Here is a 13,897-nt window from a genome sequence, read left to right on the forward strand (position 1 = left end):
CATTACAGTCTCATTACAGTTTCATTACAGTTTCATTACAGTGTGACTACAGTGTCAGGACAGTTTGATTACAGTTTGATTACAGTGTTATAACAGTGTCATAACAGCGTCATTACAGTTTCATGACAGTTTCATTACAGTGTGACTACAGTGTCAGGACAGTTTCATTACAGTGTTACAACAGTGTCATTACAGTCTCATGACAGTTTCATAACAGTGTCATAACAGTGTCATTACAGTCTCATGACAATTTCATTACAGTTTCATTACAGTCTCATGACAGTTTCATAACAGTGTCATAACAGTGTCATTACAGTCTCATGACAATTTCATTACAGTTTCATTACAGTGTTATAACAGTGTCATTACAGTGTCATGACAGTGTCATTACAGTCTCATGACAATTTCATTACAGTTTCATTACACTGTCATAACCGTGTCATTACAGTCTCATTGCAGTACATTTTACTGGCTTTGTTCACAGCTCTGAGAAGCTGTACTTAGCCACAGTGGTACTTTAGCATGCTAAAACGTGAACACAATAACAATGTTAACATGTTGATGTAAAGCAAGTGTAACGTTTACCACATTCATCAGAGTAAAGTGTATTAGCATGCTAAGATTTGCTAATTAAAAACAAGCTGCAGCTGAGACTACTGGGAATGTAATTAGTTCTGCTTGCTTAGTGTAAATGAAAAAATAAAATTTTGACCTGATGATGGCACTAAGGATCACAAAGGTTATGACAGGTCATCTGGATGGGAACATGACTGTCTTGACCAAATTTTCAATCCATCCAACAGTTATTGAGATATGTCACCGAGTCACAAATGTCAACCTCATGGTGGCAGGTGAAAGGTCAGGGCTAACACAAGTCAGGAGGTTTCATCCTCTGGGAACCTTGAATATCTGCACAAAACAACATTCCTTCCTAAAACAGTGTAGACAGAGGCAAATATTGGAAACACAGCCAAGTAATCAGTTGCATCTGCAAATCCATGTGGCCATTTGTCTGCGTACCGCAGTAGAACTAAAGTTACAGATACAAACATAAATATACAACGTTAATACACTGTTGCTCATAAAGTTGGAATAAAATATTTTTGACCTCTTTCCATGAAATGATTGTGACAATGTGATTTATTTCATTTCACCTGGGTAATTGGGACACATAATGTAATCATTGCACCTGGTAAAAAGTGATTACTGGTGCATTTAAATGGGAATAAACAGAGGATTGTGTCTGAAAACAAAATTATTCCAACTTTATGGGCGACAGTATATATTACCTTAATATCAACATAAATATACACCTTTTAATATTCCATACTGTAAATTCACTTCTCTGCGGACGAGGATTAGAGCCACAGGAGAATGTTTTTAATTTTCTTTTATTTCGGAATTCTGGGATTAAAGTCATAATTCTAAAACAAGTAAAAAAATGTGGCCCTAATCCTCTTCCGTACTTCTCCATGGTCAAACTGACAGTACATTAATTGGAAGATTAACAAAAGTCACATATAAAAAGGAGCCAACCTTAGTTTTAACTGGTGACTTGAGCAAAATATTTTTCATTCATTAACATTATCTCATTCATTTTCTACATATTTACAGATTTGATAACATCCACAGATTCTGAATACTCATTTGCAGATTCCTGTACACATTAACATATCTCAGTGTGCATTTAGAGATTTTTCTCATTTACAGATTCAGATACAGTTACACAACTTTCTGCTCACATTTGTTTTTAGGTTTGCTATAATAACCCATGTCCCCATTATTTCACTCCACACACCTGTCTGAGTGGAGACAGCTGCCTAGCCAGCATCTACTGTCTAAATGTGAGGAGTTTATGGAAGCTCAGTAAATTGCAGCATCTACCAATCTGTAAATTGCAGCTGCAGAAAATAACCTAGGTTACATTATCCCGTCTAAACTGCATGTTCATCGGCCACACCTACCACTCTCATTCTCAGCCCTTGATGTTGCATATTAACATGTTGTTCTCATCTGCTGTTTGCGCGCGTGTGTGTGTGTGTGTGTGTGTGTGTGTGATTGTGTGCATGGTGTTTTTGTTTTTTTTAATAAATCCTAATCATGTTTGGGGGCAGGGAGGGCAGGAGAGGCTGTCTGTATATGTCTATATATATATAGTTATATTATAAATGATGAAGTTATGTATCATATCATATTGACAAAAATATGACATAATATTCAAATACATAGGCTACTAATAAAATAAGTCTAGACTTCATTATACAGACTGGTTTATTAAATTTAATTTGATGATACCTGCACGAACCCTGGTTTATGGTGGGGATAGGGGGAAGGTTCTGCCCACACCCCCCACAGAGCTTCGGACCGGCCCTGTCTATGGGACATTCAGACGGGATTAAATCAGTGTTGCCTACCAGCAGGAGTTGCCTGCTCCAACCACTGGATGCTGCGCTTATTCGCGCCCAGCAGCCTGTCTCCTCCAGACACAGCCGCGCTTCCACCTGCCAGCCACAGCGTCGCATTCAGGCTGTTTCCCCACCAGATTTCGCCCCGTGTACCGGCCTGTCGGTGAGACGCTGGGCCGCTGACGGGCTGCGGGATAGAATGGGGATCGACAGCCTGCCTGCCCGGGCTTCTCTAGCCTCAGTGCGGTAGCTAGCGAACAGACTTGTGTCTGACCAGGGCCCTCGAGTTACTTAGACATGCTGAAGGATTTCACCAACAACAAACGTGGGCTCTCCCTCGTCTTGACCGGGACAATGCGAAAGGAAGACTATGAGCAGGAGCAGTTTCACAGGGCGTCTGCTGGTAGTTCACTGATGCTGCTACAGGACGGAGCCGCCTGCGGTCTGTGAGCCGGACTGGACTCAGTGAGCCTGAGAGGACAGGGATGAATCCATATTCTGTGCTGTCTCTGGGGCTGGGGATCTACTGGCACGAGCTTGTGTGGAAAACACGGAGACATGACATGCACAAGAAAAAAGAGGAAACGCAGCTGAGCTTTTATTAAAGCCTTTGTCTTTTGAAGGAGTCCGCAACAAGCTTCCCTCCCCCGTCCACAGAGACCTGGACCTGGACACAGTCGGATGCTGCTCTCCCTGATTCACCACTTGTTTCCGGTTATTCATTTTTCTGTGGAACAGAGACTGCAACGGCCGGCCTGCCCGCCTCAGCCCGGAGGACAAGCAGCCCACCGCAGGTGAGCAGCACAACACGACTACCATTTTGTATTTCCTACAGAGCGTCACGCTGACTGCTCTGCATCCCTGCATCAGTCTATCCCCATGTAGTGAGCCTGTGTCCGGCAGCCTCCTGCAGGCCCGGACATCAGGAGCCTGTTGTCTGCCTCAGCCTCTGATCATGTCATGAGGGGCCGCATTATGCAGAGCAGTGTCCCGGTATGTGATGCACCACAGCAGCGTCAGTGGTCAGTGTGACTCTGTATGATTCTGTGAGACTCTGTGAGACTCTGTGTGTTGGTGAGAGATAGTGCAGGTTTCCAGCAGCTCCGGGGCCTGTTCAGCTGCCCAGTGATTTATTATCATGAGGTGTGATGTTCCCTGTATAGAGCATAGCGCCACCTGCTGAAGGACTACAGGTTGTATGGTGCGTGATTTAAACCGGACTGCAGCAGCTGGTGGCTCTCCAGTCCTCATCAGACCTGTATGCTCCATGTGAGGAGGCCTGACTCTGGGCCCCACTGTCAGAGAGTGACTCTGTCTATGTCTCATCCAGTGAGCTTTGTTGCCTCCTCCCACCAACATCGAGCCAGAGGTATTGGGCTGCTGTTGCTACCCAGTTCCTGACAGTGACTCTGCCCTCCACCGCCAACCAACTTCCAGCTTCACAAAGCCCCTCCTTCAAGACACACAGCCTTTCAGCTCCCCTCAGCTCCTTATAGCTCCTCACAGCTCCTAGTGTGTGGAGCTCCACAAATGACCTGATCAAAACAGCTCAATGACTTACACAGTAGATTTGATCTGTGTTCTTCATCACACTCATCATCCAGTGTTTTCACTCATCCAGTAAAGCAGCAGAGTGATTTCCTACATGAAATTTCCTAGTCACAAACAGCTGATATGACACTTTACCAACCAGTGTCAATATAATGATTCGTTAAATGATTCATTAATTCATTGTCCTTCTTCAAAATCATCTGTGCTGACAAAACAACAGTCACCCTGGTTTACCTTCATGTCTTTTTATGTTTCAGCCTGTGGTCTGAAACAGAGACTGTGCGGACTTTCCTCTGGATCATCATCTAGACAGAATCTGTTATTACCTGTCATTTTCATTTTTAATGATGATGAGCCTAACCGATTGAATAGCATTTCATTTTCAGATCTAATTGACATGGACAGAAGTGACAGAAACACAGCGGCCTTCAAGCCTAAACAGGGAAATACAAATGATGTAATTTTACAGAATTAGACCATTACGATTAAAATATGAACAAACTATTCACAATAAATGAAAATGAATCAACTGACCTGCTGCAGCCTGTGAACTCAGACCTCTCTACTGGCCTGCATGGACTCAGACTGGGTGCTCACATTGGCAGTTTGCTGCAGAGGTGATTGTCATCAGGTTTTGTGTCTTTGCCTCAGTCAACTTCTCATGGCTGCACCTGAGACCAGATGATGGTTATCGATGGTGTTGCGTGTGAATTACTTAACGTTATGGTAGATCGGGCTCATTGTTTTGTCAATATTACGGACAGCCTTCAGATTTTTTTCCATCATTGTCAAAAGATTCAGTAAATGACAGAAAATATTCATTGAACGTGACCCCTGTTCTCAAAGGGCTGTCTCACCCACATGCTAACATGCTCACAATGGCATTTTGTGTGTGTGTGTGTGTTAACATGCTAACATTTGCTAATTAGTAACATCAATCAGTGACATTGGTTTGTTAAAACACAAATGTCTGTAACTACGAGAACATGTTTCTGTAGTTTGGGTGAACTGACCCTTTAAAGTGTTAGTTGGGGTTATTTGATGTGGGGTTTGTGAGGTGCTGATCTATAGTCAGTGTGTTACCTGCAGCAGATTCAGATCAGCATGCTGCCAGTTCAGAGAAACAGCAGGAGCACTGGTACAGAAGCAGAGCAATGTGCTGCTGTGGGAGGGGCGAGCAGAAAACACCTTTTAAGGTTTTAATTTTGCCCCTTTTAGTCCGGTTAAAACAAACCCTGGTTGGTTTTCTCCCTCAGTACGATTCGTTTGTGCAGGTGTGAAAACAGTGATCATACTCGGGTGTGGACCAGAACGATCGCACCAAGACCCTTTCGAGGACGTGGTCTTGGTCCGATCCCAAACAAACTGAACTGGATCTGTCCCCACTAGCAAGTGAACTCACAAGTTTGAGCTCAATGGATCCTGTAACCTTCTACCTGTGTTTACTTTCCTGCTCCAGACAATCTGACCAATAAGAGAAGGAAGGTTCTCACCTGGTTTGTAATGAAGCATTTTGGTTCACTTAAATTTTTCTCTGTTTACAAACTCATCAACTGAATCGGACCAGAGCAAACCAACTGTAGGTTAGTGAAAGTTTAGTGAAAGGTTAGTGAAAACGCCCTTAGACACTTTTAAAGACGCCCACTGAAACAATCCAGTATCTGTTTCATGTAGGATATTTTCCCCTCTTTATCTTCCTGTCAAAACAAAGCTCTCTCTGATTCACTCAGCTGACTTGTGGCTGCAGCCACCGTATCCCTACGCTTGTGCGTAGGAATAACTGAATCTACTGCAGGTAACACACTGACTATACATGACTACCTCACACAACCCCTCGACAAATAACTACAACTATCACTTTAAGGTTGAACCACCATCTTTAATTCCTGCTACCCACCTGAGTTCATCAGTATCCTCCAAACAATACACTGGAGTTCTATCCACTAACCAATGTTTGGCTTGTTTAAAGATTAGGAAATGACTGTGGTGCCGTCAACAGAGAACAACAGTTACAGTTTAATGGAGATGTGTCTGTTAGACATGAGTTAGTGAGAAGCAACAGATAACTAAGTTAACCTGCTTCGTGTCATCTTAAGGCATGGACAGGCTCATGGTGTTAAAGAAATCTGAATGATAGATTTCAGGTTCTCAACTGAGACAGGGACACAACACCAGAGGTCAGACAGCTGGGCTGAGACACATGGAGACAGCTAGTGGTCTCCTAAAAAAGAAAAGACTTAACACACCTCTGTTTTAACTCTTCAACTCAAAGTCACTTATGTGTGTTACCATGGTTATAGGAGTATCTTACATAAATACACATGCAAGCACTGTCTAGAGAACACCTGTCCCCCTGCTTATTCATGCAGTTATCCAATCAGCCAATCATGTGGAAGCAGTGAATATAACACTGCAGATCCAGGTGAGGAGCTTCAGGTAATGTTCACATCAAATGTCAGAATGAGGAGAAATGTGACTCTGTGACTTTGGCTGTGACATGATTGTTGGTGTCAGACGCTGGTTTGAGTGTTTCTCAAACTGCTGATCTCCTGACGTATATGAACCACACTACGACAACAGAAGACCATGTCAGGTTCCACTTCCTGTCACCAAGACCAGAAACCTGAAGCTGCAGCAGACACAGACCCACCAACACTGGACAGTTGAAGGCAGCAGATGGTAGGGTCAGAGTCTGAATGCATGGAGCCAAACTGTCCAGGCTGGTGGTGGAGTCATGATGGTGTGGGGAATGTTTTCTTCTTAATAACAATCAATCATGGTCTGAATGTCACAGTCTATATGGGTACTGTTGCTGACCATGTTCATCCTTTCGAGGCCACAGTTCACCAACTTCTAATGGCTCCTTCCAGCAGGATAATGCTCCATGTCTCAAACTGGTTTCATCAACATGACAGTGAATTCAGTGAACTTCAGGTAGTATGTATGTAGTAGTATATGTGTACTACCTGGATGCAGGAGTCCCTCCAAACTCATGATTCTTTGTTTTTTCTGGTTAGTTTCAGGCTCCTGGAGAGGATCAGGAGGTGAGGCCACTAATACACCAATAAAGGGACCCTGCTCGACATGGGGCAATGTGGATTAAGGTGTTCCTATTCCTTGTGAACTGCAAAAGAGGAAGCAACCACGAGGACGAAGGAACAACCAGCAGACGGAGGAGGTGGTGGGGGAGTGGTGGCTTTGGTGCTTGAAGAAACGGTGGTATGGGTGGGGGGGCATTCAGGATGGGAAATGGAAACGAGAGCAGCGAAGGGCCTGCTGGGCCAATGGCAGCAGTGGCAGCTACAGCAGGAGACATGGTAGCAGAGAGTCCGTCCTCAGCTGTCTCTACCTACATCAAACTGGTACTGCTGGGGCTGATCATCTGCATCAGCCTCGTGGGTAACCTGGTGGTGTCTCTGCTCGTACTGCGAGATCGCGCCCTGCACAAGGCACCTTATTACTTCCTGCTGGACTTGTGCCTGGCAGACACCATCCGTTCAGCCATCTGCTTCCCCTTTGTGCTGGTTTCTATAAAGAACGGTTCAGCCTGGACCTACAGTGTGCTGAGCTGCAAGGTGGTGGCCTTCATGGCAGTGCTCTTCTGCTTCCATGCCGCCTTCATGCTGTTCTGCATCAGCGTGACACGCTACATGGCCATTGCGCACCACCGCTTTTACTCAAAGCGCATGACATTCTGGACATGTGTGGCAGTGGTGTGCATGGTGTGGACGCTGTCTGTGGCCATGGCTTTCCCACCTGTTTTTGATGTGGGCACCTACAAGTTCATTCGTGAAGAGGACCAGTGCATCTTTGAGCATCGCTACTTCAAGGCCAATGACACGCTGGGCTTTATGTTAATGCTTGCTGTGCTCATTTTAGCCACACACGTGGTCTACATGAAGTTACTCCTCTTTGAATACAAGCACCGCAAAATGAAGCCGGTCCAGATGGTGCCGGCCATCAGTCAGAACTGGACCTTCCACGGGCCAGGGGCCACTGGTCAAGCGGCAGCCAACTGGATTGCAGGCTTTGGCAGGGGCCCGATGCCCCCCACATTGCTGGGAATCCGGCAGAACTTGCACAACCAGAACCGGCGCCTGTTAGGCATGGAGGAGTTCAAGGCAGAGAAGCAGCTCGGCAGGATGTTCTATGTGATCACTCTGCTGTTCCTGGTGCTCTGGTCTCCCTACATAGTGGCTTGCTATTGGAGGGTGTTTGTCAAGGCTTGCACAATACCACACCGGTACCTCTCCACCACCGTGTGGATGAGTTTCGCTCAAGCCGGGGTCAACCCCATTGTCTGTTTCTTCCTTAACAAAGACTTGAAGAAAGGGCTCCTTTCCAATCTACCAGCCTGCTGCAGGACTAAACCTCATCTGCCACGAGAGCCTTACTGCGTCATGTAAGCAGAGAAGATGATGTAAACCAAGGGCCAATCAACTGATGTGTTGTGGGAGTGTTTTCTTAAGTTATTGTGGTATTTGATTCTACACAAGCTACTTTCAAGCAATGGGTGTAAACTAGTGAGTGTCATGGTAAAAACACTGGAGTGGTAAGCATGTATCTCCATCTACCAACCCATTTTCACTCAGAACTACAGAATATGTGGAATCAGACTTTTGATAACCAGAATACTATATTAGCAGAACATGCAAATAATAACGCTCATTGTGGAAACCAAGCCAGACAAACAACCACCAACAAATTACATAAGCTGCTTCATAAAGAATGTCAAAGTGGATTGATAAGGATGTCGTCATGGTGATGTGGAGAATCTTTAAGAGGCTGGATTAGTTAGATAATGTTGTTTGTATGGCGACAGAGGAGAGACGAGGAAAGGAGGTAGAGAAATGCAACAAAGATTCCCAGAGTTGAACTTGAGACACTGCCGTTCATGGTGCCCTCACAAACCTGTTTTATTGGTCCTTAATTTTTCAGCTCTAGACACCATCATTTGATTCCAGGGATCCGTGACCTTAACTTTTTAACATTGAATCCATAGACACTCTCTTTTTGTTCAATTATTCACCCACATAGACACAAAGAATCAAGTTTTTACTATCAGTTCTCTTAACAATTTTACAGTCAGTAGTCAGGTGAAATTACAAAAGACATTATGTCATATGAGGCTTTAAAATCAAATCATAGAAGCTGGGAGAAGTCAGGTTTGTGAGAACCATGCTGGGGTCCTTCTACTCATGGACCAGGGAGATGGTTTAACCTGATCCAACATGATGTGACTGTTTGTTTTGTTTGAAGTGAACACATCAGTGACAGGAAAATTTTCATGTGTGTGATGTATTTTCTTTGTTGACCAGTTATCCATGTCTACTGTCTCAGACTGCGTCCACACTGCTATGTTTTCATTTTAAAACTTCCTACGTTTTCTCCTCCGTCCACACAACTCCAGAGTTTTCAAGCACTGAAAACGAAGACATTTGGAAACACTGACGTTTTATTTTGAAAACTCTAGGGTTGTGTTAGAAAACTGATCTTTGGAAACGATGGCGCCTCCTGATTGGCTCTCATCAGCCTCAACTACCAGTGGTGAACACAACATGATAATGAATTACAGTGTTACTGACCTTGTTGTCTTTCCTAGCAGCTGTTGTTCACTTACATTCTCTATTTTAATGCTACAGCTGTCTTCGCTGTTCCTCCTTCAGAGGATTCACCGTAACTAACCAAGTGCAAAATAGTCAATGTACTTCCTGTTTACACCGGCTCGCACATGCTCATTGTAGGTGAATGGTCATGATATGGAGCTAAAATGGTCAATTTGGTCTTAAAACTGCTTTTTCAAATGATAGTGTCATGGTGTGGACGCAGCGTCAGTCTGTCACTCATTGATGCTTCAGCTGACAGCAGAAATACTGTAACTGTGTGAGACCTGATCAGCTCAGTTCATAGTGAGCAGCAGCTTGTTACAGTGACAGTGTGAGTCTGAACACAGGTGCATGAGATGTTTAATTTTCCTCACCTGCCTGTTGGAGCTGCGGCAGCTGCAGAAAGTCACAGATGGAGGATGTTGGAAATCACTTCTCATTGGCTGCTGAGTGAACTTTATTTACTTTATGCTGTTTTTAATGTCCAAATGCATTGAGTATCATGTAATTCCCTCAAACTGATGATCCCAGAGCAGAGATTTGTTAAATATCCAGTAAGTCAGTACCCTGAATGTCCAGCAGAGGCAGCATTTGCTGGACAATTTACTAGTAAATGTCCAAAAGACCTTTAGAGCCCACTGTGAGAACAGGAGAAAGACTGTTGATACTCACTGTTCAGCAGGCTGCACCCAGGTATCAATGCCACGAACATATAGCTGCAGTGTGTCTGTTACCACACTGATCATATGTTCATATTCCTGTAATTAACACAAACATTGGCAAAGCAGTTCAGCAGGAGGGTCACAGTGACTGAGCCTCATTGTTCCTTCAGAGATCATCAACAGTTTTGTACTTCACACGTCAGACAGTCTGAAACACTTTATAACACATTATAACCTGCACTGGAAAACATGGTGTTAACAGCCGAAGTGTCCAGTGGTTGTTCCTGGTAGTTTTATCTACTGAACCTGCACTGTGTCAGTGTTCATCAGAAGTTCAGCTCATTAGTCTGAGACTGAACTGTATGTAGATTCTGCTGTGACTGGGCCTCCAGTCTCTAAACATCACTTCCTGTCTGAAATCTCACTCCACACAGAGAATCAAGTGTTCATATGTATGACTGAGTGAATGAAGCATTGATTTCCAACAGTCCAGTTCCTATTTCTGTGGTTGGACGTGTCAGAGGAGAAACATCATGTTTGATCAATCAGCCAAAGTAAAACAGAGAAAAAAAAGAAAGAGGTGTGACAGACATGACAGAGCTGCAGGACTTCCTGTTTTAGTCTTCTGTTTGCAGTTTGTTGTCAATAAACCTGACTGAACATGATCTGTCCAGGATTCTTTCTGACGGACAAACCAGGAGGTAAAGGTGTAAAACTCAAGGGAAGTCATGTTAGATCAGACAGTTTCTCAGTGGAGATATGAAGTGGGACTCTGTCCCCCAGCTTCAGCTTCAGGACCCTCCTCGTCCTCAGTCCAGCTATTGATCCGGCTGTTACTTCACCTGTTCACAGCAGACACCTGCGCATGTCTGTCCATTTCAAATTCACCAGGTTTTGTCACACTGATTGCAAATTCAGTCAAAATCATGACATCTATCCGAACCTGAATGAATCATGAGGACAGAGAGGTGAGGTAAACAGGAGAACCCGAGCAGGCAAAAGGGTAGTCAGTGTCGCAAAGTAAACCTGGGTGGAGTTAGATTTAAATCATCATGTGAAGGGACATGTTTTGCTTCCTGTTCACACAAATCTACAGACATGATGATACACTGAGCTCCTGTCTGCTCTCTCTGAACATGATCTGTGGATGGAGGTGGAGGTGAAGGTGAGGGTGAAGATGGAAGTGAAGGTGGAGGTGATGGTGGACGGGGAGGTGAAGATTGTATTTTGTCAGTGAATGTCTGAAAACAGGATCCGTAGTGTGAGGGGCCCCTGTGTCTGTGGCCCCCAGCAGCAGCAGCGGAGCCACTCATGTTGTTTTTATTTCCTGAATTATGGCCTTACTCCATAAGAACATCCAACCAATGCACCAGAGCAGAGACAGGAGTCTCTGCTGAAGGACAACACTGTGTAGAGACGAGTCTCTGCTCCATCAGCAGCTGCAGGACTGAGGACGTGATGGCAGACGAGAACGACAGTCACAGCGAGTCTGAGGACGAGAGTGGAGCCGCTCTGGATCTGTGTTTTTCTCTGACATCATCAGAGACACGTGGTCCATAGCCGACGCTGAGCCCTGAGGAGCTTTTTCAGTTTCACATGATCTTTTGTAAATTGACTGTGACCTCTGTATTTAGTGTGTATTATACTGACAGCAAACTAACTTTGAAATGCAACAAAGAGTTCCTGATCATTGTATTTCTACTGTGACTCTGTTTGTGTGTGTGTGTGTGCGTGTGTGTGTGTGTGTCAGTTACAGAGGGAAAGTCCTGAACAGATACATCACCCCTGTTTCCTCAGTGTTTCTGTCTCTGATACCAAGAGCTGAATGTTTTCAACCAATGACGTTTACTAGAAGTCCCTTTTTAAACAACATGATAGATTATTATTATTGTTATTAATTGGAGGATTTTTGTACATATTTAGGGACAATGAAGGTAAAAGAGCTTGAGATAACGGAGAGCCATCACTGACATCAAACTACAAAGTTCATGCAGCTGACAGCTTCAATCAGCAGGACATCACATGGTTCATTCTGGGTCGTCTCCACTATAACGACAACACTGTCCTGAGACCTGTGACCTCAGTGACATCACAGTGTGAGGGTCAGGTGAGCAGTCAGGTCTGTTGTAAACATCGACCTGTGACCCAGCTGACCACAGTTTATTGACTCTGACCTCCACGTCCAGTGGTTCAGATAAATGCTGAATCATCTGCTGGTTTCCTTTCTCACACCTTGTCGTCGTCGTTTTCTAAAACATGAACATAAACATGATTGTTCAAATTACAAAGAAATTAATTATAATTAGCTAGGATATCCTTTCATTTTTCCTTCTGTCTCAGAGTAAAGCTACAGTCAGACCAGAGGTCAGAGTGAAGCGTCAGTCAGACCAGAGGAGACCTGTCTCGACAGTTTCAGCTCGGTGTTGTGTCACAGTGGATGAAGGAACCCACACAGTCTAACCCTGAGAATCACTTGTGCTTAAGATTTTAAAAAGCATCATTATTTTGAAGCTTCGTGAGGAAGCGCTCTCCATGCTGGACTAGAAATTGTTCAGTCAAAGACAGAAAGTGGTTCTTGATTCCATTAGAAGGAAACAGAGGTCAGTGAAGTGTCTGTTGGAGGCTGCAGCAGTAAATGAACCAGACACAAGTTAGACATGGATCAGCTGTGTCACAGTGCGTCTTCAGATGACAGTGTTTCATTGAACTTTCTAGTAGTAAACATCTCAGTTCGGTGCTTCCTGAGGTCAGAGGTCAAACAGGTTTGAAGGATGAGAGAGGAACTCTCCACTTTCCCTCCGCTCCGTGTTCTGTTCAAACGTGGTCGAGCTGTTACGCATGTATCTGCCAATTCATGATTTCTGTTGTGGGTTTTGCAATGAAAATAAATTTCCTTTGAAATGATCAGAAGATTATTATGAGTGTGGCAGGATCTCCCAGAATTCCTCGGTGGTGGTGTCGCAGATAACATGTATAAGAGAATGATGATGATGATGATGATGATACAAACTAAATAATAACAGATTAGATGCTGTTTACAAAAGTAGGGCATTCTCCAAAATGCATCTGTATGATGAGGTTTGTGTCGACCCGGGAGAATTTAATTTTAATATAAAAACTTTTTACATTTAATTCACTCAATGGAAAAAAATAAGAAGAATAAAAAAAAAAAAAAAAAAAAAAATATATATATATATATCATAGACTACCTAACTTAACCTATTAGCCACCTGTGTGAGAAGCTGTGCTTTACATGGATATCCACTGCCCCCCCCACCCCCAGGTGACATCCAGCTGGAATATGATCCTTACAAACAACTGATCAGGTCATTTTCCATTCAGATCCATGAATCGTGTGTAGATCAAGGACACTATACAACAATGTCTACAACCGTACAGGCAGCATCAATACAACCTGTGTGTTGATGGTGTGATGTTTTTTTCTTCGTCTTAGGATGGTACAATAATTTTTACATGAGTTCCATCTCTGGTACTGACCACAGCGGTCAGACCAACCATGAAGCTGCTTTATTTCCCTGTAGCTGTTGAACATCTAAAGTAATTGGTATGAATTGTCCTATGATGTCGGGTCAGAGACATTTATTGACAGTGGTCCTTTATGATTATTTGTGATTTGGTCTTAGTGAGTTAGGAGTCCTCTAAGCTACTACTA

At 43.9% G+C, this 13,897-nt stretch overlaps 1 protein-coding gene across 1 annotated transcript; it reads left to right on the forward strand.

Moving 5' to 3' along the window:
- Positions 1-365: 365 nt before the first annotated feature.
- On the forward strand, positions 366-10,487 carry gpr173 (G protein-coupled receptor 173). The gene is made up of 2 exons (XM_056385783.1): positions 366-3,199; positions 6,974-10,487. The coding sequence occupies exon 2, from the start codon at positions 7,178-7,180 to the stop codon at positions 8,360-8,362; it is 1,185 nt and encodes a 394-aa protein (XP_056241758.1). The 5' UTR covers positions 366-3,199; positions 6,974-7,177; the 3' UTR covers positions 8,363-10,487.
- The last annotated feature ends 3,410 nt before the right edge of the window (positions 10,488-13,897 follow it).

This window comes from Seriola aureovittata, chromosome 9 (assembly GCF_021018895.1).
Source record: "Seriola aureovittata isolate HTS-2021-v1 ecotype China chromosome 9, ASM2101889v1, whole genome shotgun sequence".
NCBI classification, from domain to species: Eukaryota; Metazoa; Chordata; class Actinopteri; order Carangiformes; family Carangidae; genus Seriola; species Seriola aureovittata.